This window comes from Epinephelus moara, chromosome 4 (assembly GCF_006386435.1).
Source record: "Epinephelus moara isolate mb chromosome 4, YSFRI_EMoa_1.0, whole genome shotgun sequence".
In the NCBI taxonomy this organism is placed as follows: domain Eukaryota; kingdom Metazoa; phylum Chordata; class Actinopteri; order Perciformes; family Serranidae; genus Epinephelus; species Epinephelus moara.
Window position 1 is genome coordinate 23,685,705 of NC_065509.1, and position 22,102 is coordinate 23,707,806.

The window sequence follows — 22,102 nt, forward strand, 5'->3', positions numbered from 1 at the left end:
GAAGGCGGCTGGAGTTCCTCCAACATTTGCGGTTAGATTATCATATTTTTTTATTGACAAAAATATAGGCTGCTTCGGCTGATTTTTTAATGCGCACATGTGCCCCTAAATATTTTTTACAGTTCGCACACACCTATTTTAGTCGCAAATGCGAGTGAAACGCTCGCACTGTCGAGCCCTGTCTTCTGTTGAATTTTATGGCGGTTGGCATGCAAAGTGTTGCATTACGGCCATCTGCTGAACTGTCTTGCCCCTTCTATTCTGACAGCGTCGTGGCCAGTGTGAAAAGGCACAAGACTGGAATGTTTCTGAATGTGTGAACAGTGAAAATCACTAGCAATGTCTGGAAGGTTATCCCAGTAATTTACAGGGAACTGTGTGTGAAAGAGGGTTTACAAATACCCACAAAACTGTGAAAACCTTGGAGAAAAAAAACTTACTTACTTCTACTTCTTGTCTTTTCAGTTCTTTCTGTGACAACTTCTCAGTGAGACTCCTGCTTTTATTTTGTATTCTGTTTCTGTTTGTTGCCATTGTATTGATTTTTAAAGTCTCTTGGTAATTTCAACTCACTCTAATTCTCCTGCAGGCTCAGAGGTGATCAAACAATGATCCTTTTTGACTTGTTGACAATATCAGACCCTTTCTGTATTGACTGACCGTCCTATTTATGTACCTCTATCTCCTGGTACGAGCTGTTGATCATAGCGATGAGCATGTTGAGAAGGACGACCACCATTGTCACATTATAGACTCCGTACAGCACGTAGCCGATGTTCTCTATGAACTTATGGTCGTACTTCAGCACCACAGAGATCACTTCAGACAGCCCGAAGATGGACCAGAAGAGAGTCTTGAAACTCTCCTCCACTCTGCAGGGAGAGAGAAGATGTGGCAGTAAGGAAACAGTACATGACAGTGAATACACACATAAAAGCCCACTGTGTTAGCAGCTAATTGCTCTCTCACTCAACAACACACACGCACACACACACACACACACACATACAAACACACAAAATGCATTTTAATGTCGTGGGGTTTATGAGGTGGCACTGATGAAATAACTGATGAGTCATGTCCAATCTGAACACATTATCCCATTTATCCGTCTCTCTCACACACACACCTACACATGCAAACACACACATGAAGTGCACACACGTACGTGAAAACATGTTTGACTCCTGCAGAACCGGAAAATATCAGGAAATGACTCAACTTCAGCATTTGAGAGATCATTTGGTTTATAGAAGTCAGTTCATTAAGCCTGCAGCCGTGTCCTGTGCTGCCCTTTACACAAATAAATGCTGAAAGGTAACTGCAGTTAATGAAGAAACAATAAGGATTTGTTTTTCACTTTGTCATAACTTAAAATGAACGTGCATGAGGGCTTGTTTTGGGGGAGGTTGTCAAGGCCGTATGTATTAAGATAAATGAAGAAACATTTAAAACCAGGGGCTCATTAAACTCTTTCAGAAGACACTGGACATTTTTCATGGTGGCCAAGTTTACTTTCCCCGAATTAATTTGAATGTCAATGTAAATGAAATTTGTGAGACTGGTCATGTAGAGACACCAGAGGGGTTGGGTACTGTTCACATATGAACCCATACCGGTACCAGTACTGGTACCTGGAATTCAGTGCTGGTACCCAGTGGTACTTTTTTGAGTACTTTACTCTCTCTGTAATAAGCAATATCATGTCAGTTATAAAAACTACGTCCAAACTTCCTGTTTTGTTTTTTGCTGCTGGGCAAACGTGAAGGGAGAGTCTGTGGAAGTGTGCTGCTCTCTGGCTCTGTGCAAAATGCAGATAGATATATTTATTCAGTGTCTTTCATTGGGCATCAACCTCATTTTTATGTACATATTGCTGAAAACATAGTGTGACAGGTGGCACGAAGGAAAAAATAAGGTGCACCAGGTAGTGGCACCATTAATGTAGAGAGGAGGAACGCAGGCTGTGATGTTGGTTCAGGCTGGTGGGATGAGACAGGTGCACATCTCATCCCATGCTGGCGTTTTGGGAAGACTGGAATGCTTTTCACATTTATTGTTTCCATGCATTTCAGACCTGCTTCCCTTCTGGATTGAAGGCGGCTGGTAGCCAGTAAGAAAGTAGATTGACGTACCAGGTATTTTAAATTTTACTCATGTAGCTTTTTAACACTTGATCTGTATGCATTTTAATATTCTGTAGTGAAGTGCTTTTATGAGTATCCATTTGTGTCTCTGCAGAGCATCAATGGTCCTTTAGCTGCTCTTGCCATGGAAAGGTTTACGTTGTTTGGTTTTGTTTGGTTTGGTCTTTTTCTTTGTTCGGTCCGCCCTGGCATGTGAGCTAGTAACTGGCAAAAAGATACGGGTATTGCCGTTATGGTAGACTATCCATCCATCCATCCATCCATTTTCGCAGCCGCTTATCCTCTTGAGGATCGCGGGGGGGCTGGAGCCTATCCCAGATGACATTGGGCGAGAGGCGGGGTACACCCTGGACAGGTCGCCAGACTATCACAGGCCAGACAACCATTCACGCTCACATTCACACCTATGGGCAATTTAGAATCACCAATTAACCGGCATGTCTTTGGACTGTGGGAGGAAGTCGGAGTACCCAGGGAAAAACCCATGCAGACACGGCTAGAACATGCAAACACCGCACTAGTTTTCTTTAATTTTTTCATTTGTTTTTGTTTGTTTTTATCTGCCTGCTTCCCCCGCTAATTAGCCAGTCGCTCAGGTTAAGCCCAGTCAGACGGAGGGCGGGCTTAAGGTGTACTAGGTGTGAAGATAATCACACGTGGATACTTTGGAAATGTCAAATGACATATTGATTGCAGTGTGCACAACTGTGACATTGGATCTTAAACCCTGCCTTGTAAGTGACAGCTAAGAGGCCAATCTTGAGAAAGGGTGAGGTGGGTGAATACAGATTGTATGTTGAACTTCTGTAGTAAGTTCTCCCGTACCTCAATTCCTGTCATTTCTTATACTAGAGACCTGTAATGGGTGTAACAATAGACTTTAAGGATAAGTAAATGCTTCAGGCCCTAGACATGAGTCTGCACAGAGCCGGTGCAGACAGCTGCGTAGATATAAAACCTATCTGTTGCATGAGACGTGCAAATGAAAAATATGCTTGCGGTCTAGACACAAGGAAGGCTTCTGGCACCACTGCGCTATGTTACCGGCTGTGACCTGTTTTTGTTCTGTTCTCCATTATCAGAGTGGCCAGAATCAGCAGCAGCCACATCACAGCCGAAATCAGCGCTTATTCTCACCCAGATGCACTCACAGGTACTAAAATTTGGCACTGAATGATTTACTGTGACTTGATACTTAGTAGTAATTTGACATAATTCGGTCGGTACCCTTAAAAGTACCTAGATCAGTCCCAAACTCTGAACACCAGACAGCAGTTGTGGTTGAAAAACAAAGTTCTCCTTTTCTTCCTGACAATTAGATATGAAAAATCAAACTCTGTTACAGTTAAAAAATGTATTGGTCTTTTTTGCTGAGGTCCACAGTCACATTTCTGCTGATTCTCTGACACTGACCCGAGGTAACAGCATAAAACTGCAAGACCTGTCAGCATTGACATTCAGGTGCATGTCTGTCGTTAAATATTCCATGAGTGGCAAGCAAGGGTTTGAGGTGACAGAGGGGGGGCTCAGTAGGGAGGGAGAAGCCACCTGGTTGGATTGCTGGAGGGGCTGGAAGTGGAAGGAGGCTGTTGAAGAAGAAGATCTATAGGTTCCTGGTCTGAGGCTGTGGGTGTTTTCCAGCTTAACGTCTTTCAAAGAGACACAGTTACATTGGCAAGCAGAGCGCGAGGTGAAAGCACAGAGAGAGAAGAAAAAACACAACCTCACATACATAAAAAGACAGAGACAGACACACACAGGCACAGACTCTCCCCTCCTCTCTCTCAAACTCACACATGAAAACAGAGACTCCTCTACTTCAGCTTTGACCTTTTAGGCAGAAAGTAAATACACTCTTTAACTTTCAAGACCAGATCTGTGTGTGTTCTCTTTCTCTCTGTCTGTCTCTCTCTAACTGAGCTGCGAAACATCTGAGAACACGCTGTGCCTTTATCTATCACACTTCCTTGAAAAATACATTGCTTTCGAGGAAAACATTACAAGCACATTGAGTTCTTCCACCAGGTAGAGATAGACAGATGAAACTCGGTAATGACTAAACCCTTTACTGTCTTTTCGTAAATCACGTTGAGCATAGAACGATTTTGTTCATTGTTGTTGCTCATTAGAGACACACCTCCTGAATGACTCTCTGTATCAGAATGGCCTTGAGTCACTATTCCTTGTGCATCCCTGAACTTCAGCTGAACGTCGTGATGAATGGTCAGTACATACAGTACCATGTATTTATTGCTTTTAACCCCTGAATGCATGGTTTTTCCAATGCGCTTCAAACATGCTTTCACATAGAAAAGACATCCCATTTTCGTTGATTTCTACACATTTCAACATCATCTGCTCAGCTGCTAACATGACAGATGTCCTTATGATAATATGCCAAGAATCACTGCTAACCTGCATGTCAAATATTGGTTTTGTGGGGTTGTGAACAGAGAGAAAAAAACACACTTTCTAGCATCAATTTCTTACGATTACACTCCTAGACTTAAGGGCCCTGAAAACATGTGTTCTCAATCAGTGATGGAGTCCTACATGAACACACACTTCTGCCTGACATGTACCCTTTTCCCACCAAAGTTAGTGCTTGTATGCAGGTTTTTTTAAACACAGGAAAACCTGGTAAAATGCGTGATAGTCTGCTTTCCCATTGCCAATAGACCAGAGCCAACTGGAGCCGATAAATACCCGTCACTACTGCAGAGTCATTTGTCCTGGGAGTGAATGCTGATTGTGACTTTTCCCATTAAATACAAAAGCCACATGTCAGCAGGTGTTAGTGGGTTTTCTGTCCAGTGGGAAAGGGGCTTTAGAGCTTTGGTTACTTCAAATTTCAGATTTCTCATTGTCTTTTGTTCTCATTGATTTGAAGTGGGCGAGACTTAATTATAAATGATTTTAAATGCTTAAATAGAATTTAGCATCATTTGAATCACAACAGTTAGAGGCTGCTGTCAAAGCTAATCGAATCACACCCACCAAACCTGTCTTCTAATGATTCTGTCATTAAATTATTTTGCCATTTATGTAGCGATGATAAATGTTATAGCTGCTTGTATTGTGTTCACAGGCAACACTTTCTGGGTGAAGGAAGTTCTACATTTATGTAGTGCAGGGGACCAAAAGTTCATGGTCTGGATACTACTGATACTTGTGCAAGTTTGCTTTGTAACAAGTTTTCACTGGTACATACTGCCTCCAGGAAGTAGACATAGAAACATCTTTTTTGTGAATCAGAATGATATTTGAACAAGTTGACACCACCTCATCAAGTTACCTAAAGTTTCTGTATACAAGAATTTGGAAATTAAAAACAAAAAGGAATTTATTCAGTGTGTTTGGTGAGGTCTTCTATCAGCAGGTTTTTATTCTTGGGTTCAAATACAGTCAGAAACAGTTAAATAGCTGACACAAAGTGTCAGCTATTTAACTGTTTATTTGGTCAGGCGAAAATGGCAAAAGCTATTTTCATTCAAATGCTCAAAGCCAGAAAAAGACTGGACTGCAGTTATTATTGTGCTGTGAGAGATGTGGATAGATTTATGGACGTATGGGGCAACAAACGTGTGTGATGTTCTGTTGAAACAGACCAACTCCTGTTTGGTCATGTGTTGGTGTAAGAATGCGCCGTATCCCCCACTTTGCTGGTTCTGTTGTTTTTTTTTTTCATTTTTTTGTGAAAACTAAGATGTGTTTATTGTTGATTGCTGGTGTTTGTGTTGATATCTTTTTCTTGTGATAGCTAATAAAGGTTGTGTTAAAAATTCAAGATTTGGGAATTGATGTAGCAGCAAACCACTATTTTCTACGTATTTCTGTGCGTGTAATAATCGGAGCTTCTCTGTTACCTACATGCACGAGTCCCTCCGTTTGAAACTGTTCGCCCTCACCGTTTCCTCCCCCACCCTCCCTTCCTATTAATTTCCTAACAGCTAGCTAATCGCTGCTGCTCTGTACTGTGCACAAGAGCAGTGCCACTTGTGGGTTGGGACAGCGTTGTCGTGGAGGTTTAACGCAGCCCAGTCGTATGTTAGCATCATACTTTTCTGCAAACCACGGATATGTTTTATTTGTATGTCTCATACATATATCAAAATTTCTAAAGATTTTTAATTCAGATTACATGTATGTGTACTAAGTTTGTCATTAGAAAGAGGGGGAGGGGATGGTGGATGGTGTGACATCTAGGCGAGATGGTTGCCGATAGCCGCAGACAGCAGCTGACCACTCTTCAAGACCAACAAACAAAAAAAGCAGGATGACGTATTCCTCACTCTAACCAAGTGTTTATCGGTGAGAATTGAAAATTGAAACATACAAATGTAACATATCCATGGTTTGCAGAAACATACAATGCCAACATTTATTCTGTGGTTTGGGTTGCATAATGCCCACCATCTGGTCCCCTTGCAGGCTGTTGCCATTAGCTCTGCCATTGTTAGCGCTGTTAGCGCAGCTTGCACTGCTTGCCACCGCCGTTTCAGCTCTGCCACCTCATGTTTGTTTATAACAGAGGTGCTCTCAGAAGTAAGAGCTGTGTGCAGGCATATCCAATCCCAGACTGATTGTTGTATATATAACTTTTAATAACTACAAGACAAATAAGCATCTTTTTTAACATGCATATTACAGTATCACTATTGTAAGCGCAATAGATTTACACTGGAGACGTGTATAAACTGAAACACATTCACAAGCATGAGCAGAAGTTCCTCTTTATGTTGCTGTAATAGATGCTCCCAGACACCAGACAGACGGTGAGACTAACAGCGACCGAAGGCTGGTATCAACAATCCCATCTTCTCACTCACTATTCACATCACACACATCCACCAGCCTATCAACAGAGCTGAGGAAGGTGATTTTGGTGGCCTTGCCTTGAAAAGCTGTTATTTTGAGCCTCCTCTCTTTAAATAATGCCTCGTCACTTATCGGGAGCTTCTCTTACAAGATAGAAATGTGTTTCCTTGGCTTTGAAATATAAAAAAAAAAAGAAAAAAAAAGGGGGACAATTATCTGGTCGCTATTACATTACATCCAAATTATCTTTTTAATCAAATTATTCTGTCTCCCGGCTCTCCTTCCCACCCGTGTGAAATGCTCGCTCGATTTACATTTTTATGTTCCAAAAAAAAAAACCACAAAAAAACCCCACAGTGAGTGTAGATAATGATGAAGGGCTTCGTTCCAGGCAACATTAATGTGCCATTAAAGCAGGCACTGGCAGGGACAAATGTACTCACACAATTAAAAGTACACACTCAACATGTAGCTGGCTATTTATACACACTGTTCATCTGTTCGCCTGGGCAGAGTGGTAGTTTTATATTGACGTCCAAAGATGTGTATGTGACATTTATGCGCTGGCAGTGAAACTGGAAGTGAAGCTCTCTTTACAGCACTATACACTTAACCAATGTACCAGTATAGCTACATATATCACACTTCACACTTCTATACATTATATACAGATAAAATATTGATAGAAGTGAGGAGCTCAGTCGAAAATAAACAGATAAGGTCAGTCTTAAAATGATTACACTGCCACCGGTTTGATTGGAGTGCAAAAAAACAAACATGATTTGTGAAAATAAATAGGAAAATATCTGTTTTTGCAAATCAACCGTTCAAGTATGAGAACAGAGGGTCTTCCTCCCAACTGGATAATGTTGACGCACGCAGCAGCCGGTGCTGTTGTGCACCATCATTTGTTTTGCTCAGCTTGTTTTCTGCTTATTTGATCTGTGTGAGATGCCTCTCCGGGAGGAAGTGCAATTATGAAAAATCTAAGATGTATCCTTGGAGATCAACAACACTGATAAAATTTGAATTTGTCTTTCGCTAATGTCAGCTCAGGTACTGGTCATGTGTGTATTATGCAATAAGCTGTAACTGAGATTTATGAGATGCTCGATGCGCGGGATGATGGACGATTTTTTTAACGACATGAGAATGAGATTATTTCATTTCAAACTGGTGTGTGTGTGTGTGTTTTATAACATCATTGCACAACAGGCAGTGAATCAGCAGGGACAGTGGGCATCTGGAGACAGAGATGGACAGTGTGTTATTATCTCTTATTAAGAGTGACAGCTCCCAATAGGCTGCACGCAGCATGACGCCTTCACATGCTCACGCGCACACACACACATTCACACACACACACCCTTACCCTTGCAGGACACTGGCAGTAAGGAACTTACTGTTACTCTCTTCCTCTACCACACACATACTGTATAGACTGACACCACATACAGCATTGTGTGCACCTGTGTGTGCGGGGGACTGGTGAGTCACCTCGCCTCTGCAGGAGCAGTCCAAACCGAATCACCAGCAGGCCCAAATCAACCTCTTCCTCCAGAGACGCGCTCTCTGTCTCTCTTGCTTTACGCTTTAAGTTTGTCTCTGTCATTGTCTTAGCTCCTCTCTCCCTCACTATCATCTCTGCCTCTCATTCCTTTTTCACCATCTCTCTCACCAATTTTCTCATTATATTCCTATTCCCATTGCTTTTATATCTGTCTATGAATCACCCCCCTCACACACACACACCCCTTTCCATCTTTCATCCCAACAGCTTTTAGCTTTTTCCGTCACTCAATCTATTCTTATGATTTATACTGTTATTTTTTCATCGTTTCCCCCACTCTCATATATTTCCCTTCTTTGTTTAATCTGCGGCAATATTCTCACAAAGGCTGAATGTAAATGTAAATGTAGACCTCGTGAACGGCTGCGCCCAGCCTCCTGCTCTGTCACTCTCCCTCTGCCCCTCAGTCATTAGCAAGATATTAAATTTCTCCTCCTCGATCTCCTCTCCCCTCCTGCAGACAGACAAGTAGACAGACAGACAGGCAACTATAGACGAAACTTCTTTAAATATTAAATTGAGTTTAACTTTCTATCGGTCGCACCAAAGGAGCTGTCACCATGGTGACCTCGGGTTTTAATGAATGAATGAATGCTCCCTAGAGATGCTTGCTTGCTGCCTGCCTGTATGTGTACTGTATATGTGTGTGTTTGATCGAGAGACAAAAAGACGGAGAGGGAAAGAGAAAGTGGGAACTGAAGAAAAACTGATGTGTGTGTCTCCCGAGTGTGCCTGTTTATGAGTGTGTGTATATTTGTGCGACAGGCGGTGGGACACAAAATGAGGCGAAAAAGAGAGCAGTGCAAAAGGATGTTGTTTTGGTGCGTGTCTTCAGGCAAGTTGCGGGAGAAATCTTATTAAGCAGGGAATACAACACCACAAGACGAGCAATTAAGAGTGTTTTGATAGTGAATCAAGGACGACATCAACTTCTTTTTTTTTTAATTTGCCTGCTCCCTCGCTGTCTGTCTCTCTCTGTCTCTCTTTTAGTCTGGGTTGTCCTCATCTTTTCAAGACAGTTTTAATCAAATAAAAAACTTACTTGATCTTTTCAAAATACGCAACACAAACTGTTGTGTCCCGCTGAGTTTGGCTGCTGTTATGTTTGATGTAAGCCAGTCACACTGATGGGTCCTCTAGGAAAACAGCTGGGAAATCACATGAGCAAATAGCTTTTTTTGTTAATGAATTAAACTGTTAATTGGCCTTTCTTCAAACTCTTCCCTAAAACAGCAACTGTTCAATCAAAGCTCTCCACATGTTAAAGCAGTGTGCACGGGGCTACAGTGGCGCTGGCCGATATGGACAAAACTTCATATCTCTGTATTTTCAGGCTGAATGGCGATACACAATATATACCTCAGTATTTTCTACAAAATGGGCTACATGTTCAGTTGCAAGCTGATCCATGGCTAAAGTCCCCTGTTATTTTATGCTGCGTGTGTTTTTCCACAGCAGGGCAGGTAACAGAAGTTTACCTCTTGGAGGGGAGCTGTTTGCAGAGGTGCAGTAAGAGCCTGTTGTCTGCAGCTCTTCATCAACATCTCACGGTGGCTGTTCCTACTTTTACTCTTCCTCCCTGCTGTATTATTAGACTTGCCTTTATTGAAGAAAAGTGGCTAACAAAGTTTAACTAATTCTATAATAAACATATTTTCCTTCCTATATATTCCTCACAGTTAAAGTCCCCCATTGTTTTGTTATGTAGAAACTTTTATTGTGAAGCAGCAAAATAAGGAAATGTCGAGTTTTCGAACAGCAACTTAACACAACTTCTAATATGGCTGATAGCAAACATGAAACAGTAAAATAAAGCAGGAGACGCAGGAGAGAAACTAAACTCCAAACCACAGAGATTCAGTTAGAAGCTGCAAAAGTCCTGAGAGATGAACACACACTGGAGGTTGGCTGGCTGCGGTCAGCGAGACGTCAGTGCTACCAGTTGAGGGCGGGCAGTCCGGCTTTTGGACCTACTCCGGAGAAGGTCCATCTTTGGCGCAGCTCAGCATGGCACAGCGCATCTAAACTGACAATGGAAACGCAAATCGGCGCAGCATGGCTTGACTCTGCGTGGCCAAATATAATAGTGGAAAAGGCCCACAGTATTGTACGGGTGCTACTGCTCTAACTTCATTCATCTCACAGAATGATTTGGCGTGCAAATTATAGACCGATGTGGCACTGTAGACCAATTAACAGACAGATTAAACAGAGGAGCATCTGTGCATCTCTCTTAGTGTTGCTGGAGAACTTGTGAGTGAATGAGTGGTGCAGAGCTGTACAGAGAGTGTGAGAGAGATGGGATGCACTCTGGTATGTGTTTTGTAACGCAACTTGACCCTATATCGATATAAACGGTATTATCTAAATCTACGTCTTGCTTGATAGTCGTTATATCGCCCAACCCTAGGCTACAGTAAGGTGATACTGAGTTTTTAAGGATTGTTGTTTTTTTTTAGCTTCTCCAAAACCAAGAACACAAAGGTTTGTGCAAGTTTACAATTCAGCAACCTCAGCCAAACTGATTACCTGTGATATTATTACTCAAGTGTTATGTTCACCAAATTCAATGCTGAGTCCATATCCTCAAAGCCTTTCCCCCTGAAATAATTATAATTATGTTTTCATTTGTGTATAATCACCAGAAACTAAGAACCATTGTGTTTTATTTTTTTTAATTTTAGCTTAGAATGAGACCTCTGTGGTCCTCGCCCACAGAGCCCGCCATGTTGTATCAGCATGTATTCAAAGTAGCTCAGAACAGACCAACCAAACACCGGCTCTGCAGAGGGCCTTTGACACTTTAATGTTATCTGAAGGCCACCATAGGTTCCCATACACATTTTGAGCCATAAGGCGAGGGGTATTCAGCTGGTTGCAATCTGCAACCCCACAGCTTGATGCACTAAATCCTCCACACATGACCTTTAACTCAGAAAGAAATAAGCTGATGATACATTTTCCTTATCACAGCTGTAATACTGGGCAGCACAGGGATGCAGTGGTTGGCCATGTTGCCGCACTGCAAGAGGGTCCAGGTCTGAGCCTGCTGGCCAGCTGGGGCGCTTTTGTTTTTTCTGGCTTACTTCCACAGTCCAAAGACATGCAGGTTAGACTAATCAGTGACTTTAAATTGCCCGCAGGTGTGCATGTGACCATGAATGATCACCTGTCTCTATGTGCCAGCCCTGTGATAGGTTAGCGTAGAGTGTACCCTGCTTCTCGCCCAATGTCAGGTGGGATGGGTTGCACCCCCCTGCTACATTTAAAAGGATAAGCGGTTACAGAAAATAGATGGATGTATATTTATAATACCTGGGCTTACAACCTCTACACTATAACAATTGCAATTACTGATTCTTTGTTGTTATCTATTTTACATGGATCTTTGGCTGGTGAGAAGACTAACTTGGCACAAGCTGGGAATATCCTGCCGAAAGGTACAATTTCGGAACGTGGGGTCAGAGTTGTCTCGCCTTTAAGCCGCCAGCAGAGTAACTGTGCCAAATCAAAGTCTCTGTAAAAGGGTCAGCCAGCAGGAGGAGACCATAGACAGGATGGGTGTAATGTTTTGATGATGTGTCACCTTGAGATTTAAAAAACAGCAGCTGATAGCAGTTGAAAGCTAACTCAAAGGAGCAGAAAAGCAGCTGAAAATGTCAGCAAATTGGGAAAACAACGAGGACACTGAAGCTCCTTACCCTCTGAGCACAGGTCGAGATCAGCCGCCACATTATGCTTTTGTTATTGCTGGTGTCATATGTCACACTACAGGCTGATGCTGTTGTGTTAAATTTCACACCTGTCATGCCTCTTTTGCTTCCTGAATGGCAGCATACTGTCTAAAATCACACACTGGGGCAGCATTATGCTGGTGTTGTTGGGCTCTGTATAAGGCAAAGCTGGTGTAATGAAGGGCCTTTGTCGTGGCCCTTGCATAAGATCTCTGTGTAAGAAGTGTTACGTGCCACCTCTTTAACGGGAAGTGGGCTGGAAACATTACAATTTTAGCCAGGGACAGGGTTTTCAAGAAACTCATGGAGCTATTCTAAGCTGATTAGCTGATAAAATCTGCTAATGACAGTTGTCACCGGACAAACTTGACAGAAACACACCAGAAATCAGATGCTTGTTTTTGTCAGCCTAATTAATTCTTCATGTGATGGCCTAATGAACAGCACTGGAGCTTTTCCATGACCATATGTGGGGTTATCTTCCAGCTCTACAGCCTTTTAACTCAACTAAAGAACTGAATTTCAGTACAAAGATTTTGTGTCAAATGATGGTCTCAGAGCTATTTCGGAGGGATTACATCTCGCCAAGACGGAAATTGAATGCTTGCCATCATTTGTCATGATAATGGAAGAATTTATTGGAAAAACTACAGAATATCGACAGAAACTTTGAAGCTACTGGTCTGAGCATTGACATATTGGTGACATCCCATCCCATTTCTTTTTTGTCTGCCTCGTCTTTCCGACTGTCTTGCCTTGATTGTAATTGTGTCTCCTCCCCTCATTTTGACATTCAGATGTGCTTGACTGGTAAAGGCTGAACACGACACCTCTGCCTTCGCCTTCAGAGCTAATAAATTCTCTCTTTGCTCACCCGGACTCCGTCGCAACCATCTCTTTCACTCTGGGCTCTCTTAGCCACCTATTACCCTCCTTTCACACCCTGTCTCTCTCACCAGGATCCCAGGCTTGCCACTACGTTCAAACTCTATCCGTCACCCCAGACTCAAAAACTCTCTTTGTATTTCCACTTTCTCTTATTCTTCACTTCAACTTCATATCCCAGCCCTGCATTTTCATCTCTGCATTTCTATATGCCATTCTTTATCCAGTCCTCTGCCCTCTCTTTTGTCTCAGTTCACATCCCTGCCTTCTTTCTCTCTGTCTCCCTCCATTTACATTCCATTACATGGCTTTGCCCTTGGTTTAAATCTGATATGCCTTCTGTCTTGCCGGTGCTGTCTCAGCGCGCATGTTGTGTCTTTCACTTCATTTCAAAGACATGCATCTTTTACAGGTATGAAACGAAGGCAAGCGGTTCCAAGAAGAACTCATATATACATATATATACATAATGAAAAATGAAACATCAAGTGAAGAGGCAACAATAATTGAATGCTGGAAAAACATAATCTGTATACTGTGCATGAGCTCTGATTTCCTTCCACCTTTCGAAATGGTCACTGTTAAAATGTGTGCAGCCTAAATCTGTGCTGAGCCTGTGCGGCCGTGCGTCTGTCTGCATGACCTTCTCTCATCCTCCCTTCCCTTCTTTTTCCCTCCTTTGTCTGTGCATCCTGGCTGCTCTCCCACATTTTGCCTGAACAAACAGCTGAGCCAAAAACACCCTCCTCTGCATATACATCTCTCCCTGTGGTTCTCCTTTCATCCCTCAGTCCCTCCATCTCCCCCCTCCCTCCTCCTCTTCCTCCCAGTGGACTTTGTCTCCTTACTTTGTTGCAGTGCTGTTAGCTGTCCCTTTGATTGTGCTGCATTTTATTCAGTTTTATTTCCACTGTTTCACTTCGGCATCAGCATAATCATTATTGAGATTTTTTTTTTCAAGGTCCTTGACACCTTGCTTTTTCCTTTTACTCTGCCCCAAAAATATGTACGGCTTCCACATCTGACTGTTTCAAAACAACGATGCTATTTCATCAATCTTTTCTTTTATCTGCCTTTATCTCCCCTCTCCCTCTCTGTCTGTCTGTCTGTTCACTGTTGTCATGCATGGTTGAGTAGAACATAGAGTAACCGCTCCACCACCGCTGTCCAAATCAGAATCCTGATAAGCATGTGTGTGCATTGATCTGCACATGAATGTTTGTAAGCACCTGTTACAGCATATGCAAAAATAAACGGCGACACAACAGATGTGTGAATGTGTGTGCCCCTTGTGCATGTCCCCTGCTAAAGTGCATTTGTACATTAATGCGTGGGCATTCAAGAAAGAGAATGTGGTGGGTTTTTTTTAAGTGTCTGAGTCAGATAGCTGTCTGAGTCTTCACGCCTCTGGGGATTGGGTATGTGTCGCTATTACTGCCCAGTCTTCATTAAGCTCTATCCAGCTGTGCATGTATGTGTATGTGTATGAGGTTTTTTTTAGCTGGTGCAAGTGAGTCTACGTGTGTGAGAGTGATATCCTCCTCCTCCTCCTTGCTACACCACCACACCCCACTCTCCCTCCCCTCACATCTCTTCCTCTGTCCCCCAGCACGAGTGGCCCCTCCTGGGGTATCATTACTACCTACACCTGGCTCCCTCCTCATCTTCCTGTATCAGAGCTATCAGACTAGCCCTTTCTTCTGCCCTCCATCAAACATGCCCCGTCACATAGCTAAAGTCACACAGCCCACACACACAGAGCTGAGCACACACACTCACATCCATACGGATACTCAGCTGTGTGACAGAGACAAGAGATAGACAGAACATTGTTTTTTAGAGAATTCATAATTTGCACGCCGAATATTCAACACTATACCAAACAGATTGCAATCGATAATTGAATTGAGTGAGACAGGAAAATAAACATGCACAGACAGAAAGAAACTCCAATGCATCACGGTGCGCCGCCTGCAAAGTCTATGAGACATTGATAGGCAAAATATTGATTTGAATACATATAGTTTTAAACAATTAGACACAGTACAAAAATAAATTCACAGTCCGCTCCAGGCTTCTGCTTTGCCAACCACTGTACATACAGGTTGAGATTTGGAGCCAAACTGACCCCTGGTGGCGACACTGACAACAGCAACAGAATCCGAGGGGGTTTCTGTCATGCTAAAACCATCTCTATGCAGCTCATACTTTGTGTGTAGGCAACTGAAAACTGTCAGAGGAACACCACTGTGGGTTACTCAGAGGCAGGGACATTTTCTTACCCAAAAAAAAAAAAAAAAGCCAAACTACTCTGACAAGAAATACAGTCAGAGGTTGTGAAGATGAAATGGTTTCTATTTTTATCACAGCTGCTTTAACCCTGATCTCTAAAGCAGAGAGGGGAAGTGATAAGGGGACAATGTACAAAGCTGGATCGTACCCTCGTGATGAAAACGGTTGTGTAATAGTAATGATAAGGCACTTCTGTCTGCAGGGCCGTTTCTGTACTTGTCCCTTTCTTTTTGAGAATTCCTTACTATGTCTGACTCACGGGTTGTGACCACAATCTTTCTGTCCATTTCGACTCCATTAGCATCTGTTTCTACCTGTCTATCTGCATCTCTGTCAGTTAACTCCCGTCTCATGCTGCTGCTCTGTCTGTCGGCTCATCACGTTGCCTGGGTCTTTGGATCCGTGTGGGCAGCCAAGCAGAACTCACAGCCTCTAAGACCCCTGCGCTGCGGCTCAGCAGAGGAGCTACTGTATGCACAGCACAGAGGCGCAGGGTAAGTCGGCATGGGAAAGTAGAGTCCCGACACTTGAAGTCCAATCATACACTTTTTATGATCAGTGATTCTGTCTATGAATGTTCAGCAGGTCATAAGCATGGAAATTGCTCCCAGACTTCACAGGTGATAGGAATATGTGAGTTAGGCAGCGTTCACAACAAATAAATAAATAATCAGGCGTTGTGACAATTAGCTGCAGGTGAGTGGAGGGCAGAGACCAACTACGGAAATCTTGTGGTCTGATCCCCAGCCCTAGCAGCGTGACGTTGAGTTGCGTTTCTCCAAAAGTTGGTTCTGTTTTAATTTTTACCCGCAGACAGCTGTTTTTTGCTGCCCCTTCTACCCACATTTAAATGAATGGGAGGACAGGCATTTCAGTGCAATGCCTGATGTAGTGTGAATGTAGCTTAAGGGCCCTAACACACCAGCTGACTGTTGCCTCAGTTTTGGTGGTGTGTCTCGCACCGTTGGCCCTTTTTGACTTTGTTCAGTCAATTCAGCATGTTAAATCAGAGCCTGCAGAGCTGTCTGTAAATGAAATCACTATGATTAGCAGTTAATCTCTGTTCATGAGAAGAAAAATGGGAGAGAGAAAAGCAAACAAACGGCTAAAGTCAAAAGGATGTGAAATCTAAAGGGTAGGTAAGATTGTGTTTTTAGGCGCTGAGCTTGCAGCTTGTAATTGACCTTTCGCTTAGCTCCACCCCTTTGTGATGGTCCGACAAACTGTCAGAGTAAGCACGGAGCCCACACTGTAACTAACTGCACTCCCTGAAGAAATATTATCATATTTTTGGAAGAATTAAATAGTGATTCCAGAGAGAAGGATATATCCAGGATGTCAAACTGACTCAGAAACTTCACTGATATTGAACCAGCTGTGTGGCATTACAGTGTGTGCAGATGAACGGTGTTTGGCTTCCCCTCCTGTGCCACTGCCAGTACCCCGACCTCCGCTGCCAGACGGGCAGGAAATCTCCAGGGAAAGTCAAACAACATTAGTATGCGCACAATGTGATGACACACAGCTGGTTGAATATCAGCAAAGTTTCCCTGCTTCCCTTCACTGGTTCCTGTACAGCAGGGTTGGTCTTTTTTCCCACTGTTATAATCATTAAAAAGCAAAAGCAGCATGTGTATACATTCAGTAGGCTATATCTTCAGTAGCTAGCTAGCTAACCCTACACTTTTCAGGGTTTGATTTTGGTTTTGGAACAGGGAGGAAAGGTATAGACCGTTTCAAACTGGACAACATAAACATTCTAAATGGGTCCCTTTGTATTTCCTGTTTGAATGTATGTTAACGCAGAAGCTGACAGGAAGTAAACAGGGACCAAAGTTGTTGCCCTAGCAACAGAATAGCAATGGAACGGTCCATATCTTCTTCCAGCCTCTCCAGGTAACGAGTATCATTACTACACGACACAACATTTAGCTCCAAATCCACAAAACCAGCCTGAAAATGAAGGAAATCTGAAACGATTGCATTAGAGTCAATGGAGCACAGCTGTGTTGTTGTCGGACCCTGGTCTGAGCCGGCCTGATGCTACATTATGATTGGCCAGTCTGCGCCTCGGGGCGGGATTTAGCGAATGGTCAGTTGTTTGTGTTATTGTTTGCTAGTGCATGATAAAAATCATGTTCTTGTTAATGTGCTAATTGGCTAACCAGCACCTTGGATCCGTCCTGTCGGTCCTTCGGTATTCCCTTTTTTAATGGCGAATACAGACTACAGCTGCCTGCTGAGTTATTTCCTCTCAAGCAGACACAGCATGTATGCTACCTGGCCACTGGCTGTAGTCTTAATGGTGTGTTCAGGTACAACTTTATGGCCAAGAGACAGGTGACATGAGACGATGCAACAGTGGACCTTTGTTGCCTGTGGCCTTAATGGTGGTCAAACATCTGGTGCATTTAAATAACAACTGAGGCTCTATTTTTAAGTGGCATTTCCGTTGTTGGTGTGATATATAATAGTGTCTTTCTGACCTGATGATGTTTCTGTCAGCAAGGGTGTGTAAATGAACAGTGTTTCCAGACTAAGCTTAGTTAGACACAAAGAGAAATGCCCCTGTATCAAGTGGATATACATACAGCCAAGCCCAGGCAGGTGGACAGACAGGTGTATAACCAGATAAGAACAGACACGCAGACAGATGGATAGGCAAGCAGTCTGGCATGGAAACTCTGCCACGAAAACTGGATCACAATCACTGTACAGCTTGCCAAAACAACTAGAAACAACAAAGTGGTGGCGACGCTCCCAGGTCATTCTGACTCCATCTTATTTAATCTTTTATGCTTGGTTAGTTTGTGGAGGGGAAACCTAGATCCAAGACAAAAACTGGACCCACAAAAATCAGAAAAGGCAGGTCTTCGTCCTCATGCAAGCAAACTAAGGTGCAGCAAAGTACTGTGTGGTTCACTGGGACTACTCCAGACAAGCAACAGCAAAAAAGCCAGCAGCACAAGGTTTATGCTTATGAGGAGACAGATGTTGACACCTGGAAGCAGTTTGTCATGGTTGGAAAGCCTGTTAATACAAAATTAGCCAAGGGAAAGAATTCAAGTCACACTATGTGTTCTTCACTGATATGAAAAAACTGTAAATTATGCAAAAGAGCATAAACATCATGCTCCACTAAATGTACAGATTGGAACCTGTTTATTGCTCTGACCGGGTGGGATGCCTCGTTACCAAATTTGAAAAACAACGGAGCTATGCGTGCCTTCTTTAGTCCAGACTCTCTTTCAACTAGTAAGAGTCAACCTTTATATGTCAGATAAATATACCAAACTGCAATTACATAAACTTTTCCACTCTGGTTAGTAAAACAAAAAACAAAAAACAGCAAGCATTTGACAACATGATTACAGACCAACTTGTAAAGCGATGCTTTGCTCTATTGGATTGAGCAGAAATGGTGTAATGTCATCTGTTCAAATCTGCAGATGTCTCCCTCTGAGAAAAGGAGTAATGATATGTGACAGCGAGAGACCTCAGAGAGAGTTTTCATTTTGAGATGAATGATGATAAACAGACTTGCTGAAAGATTCTGTCAGCAGCCCAAGACAGATAACTTTCCTACAAGCATCAGACAATGACAGTGAAAGATCCACCGTCACTCTGTCTGCAGCTGATGTGAAAGAATGAGCATGCAGACACGTGGATAAGATAAAAATGAAGAAAGGAGGCAGAGGCATCGGTATTCAGATTGATGTGTTGCAAGACTTGTTGGACGGGTTGATAGAAGACACAACTTGAGAGTGAAAATGTGACACTAAAATTGATAGAATAAACTTTGAATTTCTTGTTGCTGATGTAAATGTCTAAGTGGAAGTCAAAGAACATATTTAAGGAGTTTTATAGTCAGTTTTATGGTCGGCAACCTTTAGTTCAAATGTGCAATTGACCATTTGCAATGGATGTCCCTGATAATAATGTTAAATGCAGAGCTTTAGCAGGTTAAGTGTATGCAGAGTCATCCGGTTTATCACCCCTTTTCAGTTGGATGATTTCAATTATCAAATACAACAATAGTCCCTTTTGGTTTGTCTAACTCGGACTGCCAAAGCTAGAACAAGGACCCTGGATTTTGTTTCCCCTCTTTAACAGTGTAGTCATGCTAGGAGGGAATTGCTTTTTGGCCAGTAAGAAGAAGAGGATAATGTATCCAAGGGTATTTCAGAAACTGCTGATCTACTGGGATTTTCACACACAACCATCTCTAGGGTTTACAGAGGATGGTCCGAAAAAGAGAGAGTATCCAGTGAGCAGCAGTTCTCTGGGTGAAAATGCCTTGTTGATGCCAGAGGTCAGAGGAGAATGGCCAGACTGGTTCAAGATGATAGAAAGGCAACAGTAACTCAAATAACCACTCGTTACATGCAAGGTCTGCAGAAGACCATCTCTGAACAATCAACACGTCAATCCTTGAAGCAGATGGGCTACAGCAGCAGAAGACCACACCAGGTGCCACTCCTGTCAGCTAAGAACAGGAAACTGAGGCTACAGTTCACACAGGCTCACCAAAACTGGACAATAGAAGATTGGAAAAATGTTGCCTGGTCTATGCCAAGTGGATTATTATAAAAGATAGATTTAGAAAAAATGTGAACCTATTCTTGAAGGGTTCATTTGGTACAATGGACTCCATCATACCACTGTCAACCCCTTTCTTGGTGTGTTAAATCTTATTTCAGATCAGAGCTGGTCCACAGATTTTACTGACTACCCTGGCACTTACTGAATGATGGGAATGTTCTCATGCCTCTGAGAAACTCTAATACTTTGGACTGGTATCAAAAACTTTTCAGACACAGTTCAAAAGCTCCTTTCCCTCTCTCGTAACTTCCACATCCATATTGATCTAAAAGGAAATAGATTTCGGAAAGTCAATAGGCCGAGATGTTTTGCCTCGTCATTAACTGCATGTCGTGTCTCTTCTTTTTTAAATCATACCAATATTGATGTGTTTTTCTCACGGCTCAGACAGAGTCTGCTGCCACAGACACCTCTCACTAACACCTGGCATCTCAATTTTCCTTCCATTTTAATTTTTGTCCAAAATGGTTGTGTGTGTGTGCGAGAGTTACAGCAGAGTGGATCTCTCCTCTACGATACAGTTAACAAGGTCTTCAGCTGGACAGTCTAATCTTTGACTTATACTTTATTTGGCTATGTGCTTCTATCAACATATCAAATTACTGACTTGTACATGTTTCTTCCATTAACAAACATTGCCAAACTTAAGTCTGCTGTATCACAGCCTGAGCTAGAGATGACCATTCACACTTTTATATCATCCAGGCCACACTGCAGCAATGCCCTTTTCACCTGCCACAACACGTTGTCCCTGGACCTTCTATAAATGGTCTAGAACGCTGCAGGCTATTAATCAGGTCCAGCAGGATGACTCACATCACACCAATCTTATAATCTTTACACTGGCTTCTCCACAAGTTCAGGATTCATTTTAAGATTCTTATTTTCAATTACAGAGCTCAGCATGGTCAGACACCTATACCCTCCTGAGACCCGAACTTTCCTTTAGTATGCAATTTAAGTTCTCTTGCTATTTGGGATCAGAGGGACCCGATAATTTAAAAAAAATGATAATTTTTTGATAATGTCAATGATAATTAAGTCCCATGGTCTTCAAATGAGTACTTCCTAATAAACAGCATACATGTCTGACCTGCTCCATCCTTATCACCAGTTGCTCTTCCAGAGCTTACTGGTTATTAATTGCCCTTGTCTGAAAACAAAAGGTGATGTGCCTTTGAGGTGGTGGCCCCAACACTGTGGAACACTCTTCCTTCAGACGTACAGTCTACGATCTCTGTTGACGCCTTTAAAAAGCAGCTAAAGACTCCCTTATTCAAACTGACCTTTGTCTCACCTCTTGCTGTCTAGTGGTTGTATTTTTTGTGTATTTTAAGATCTGTTGTTAATCATGTTTTATTGTTTGTTTCTTTTTATTGCTTTTTCCTGTTTTTTTTTATGGTCTTATTTGTAATAATTCTATTTCTGTGAAGCACTCTGTGACCCTGCTCTGTGAAATGTGCTACATTACATAAACTTCACTTACTTAAAAAACAGTGCTGGGTAAAATCCCACTTTCCTTCTAATAACTTTGTTAAAGCTATGAGACAAAACTACAGTTCACCCGTGTTTGTTATAGATTTTAGTGAGTGAGCCATCCCATTCACCATTCTCCTTATTAAATTTCACCAAATAGCCTGATTGCCTGCATGAAGTCTGAGGGGAGATCAAAGTTCGATCTCTGCAACTGATGAAGCACCATGGATATAATGAACCCAGCAAACGGTCTCATCAAGGAGGACATGTGACCATTTCTATTGTCCCGGGGATTTCCTTGTTCCATGACTTTGACTTGCAATTACAGTAACATGGGAACCAAATCAGATACTTCTGACATGAATCATTTCTCTTTTTGCAATCAATTCTAATATGAAACCAATGTAGTGGCACCATCGTGTAGCTGCACAGTGTCTGTGGAAGTTTGTGAGAGAGCGTGAAGAAGATGCACACATGAAGATGCAAACCAGCACATATGTTTAAAAATATACTACACAGGATTTTCCTATAAAACAATTTCTAGACTCCTAAAAAAAGTATGCCCTTTCAATCATATG

General features: G+C 42.4%; 1 protein-coding gene across 1 annotated transcript in view; it reads right to left on the reverse strand.

Annotated features, from left to right (window-relative positions):
- LOC126389030 (short transient receptor potential channel 7-like) overlaps positions 1–22,102 on the reverse strand; it is a 76,092-nt gene that overhangs the window by 7,927 nt on the left and 46,063 nt on the right. The window contains exon 8 of the mRNA XM_050042445.1: positions 677–872. Within this exon, the coding sequence (XP_049898402.1) occupies positions 677–872 (196 nt within the window). The remainder of the gene's footprint in view (positions 1–676; positions 873–22,102) is intronic.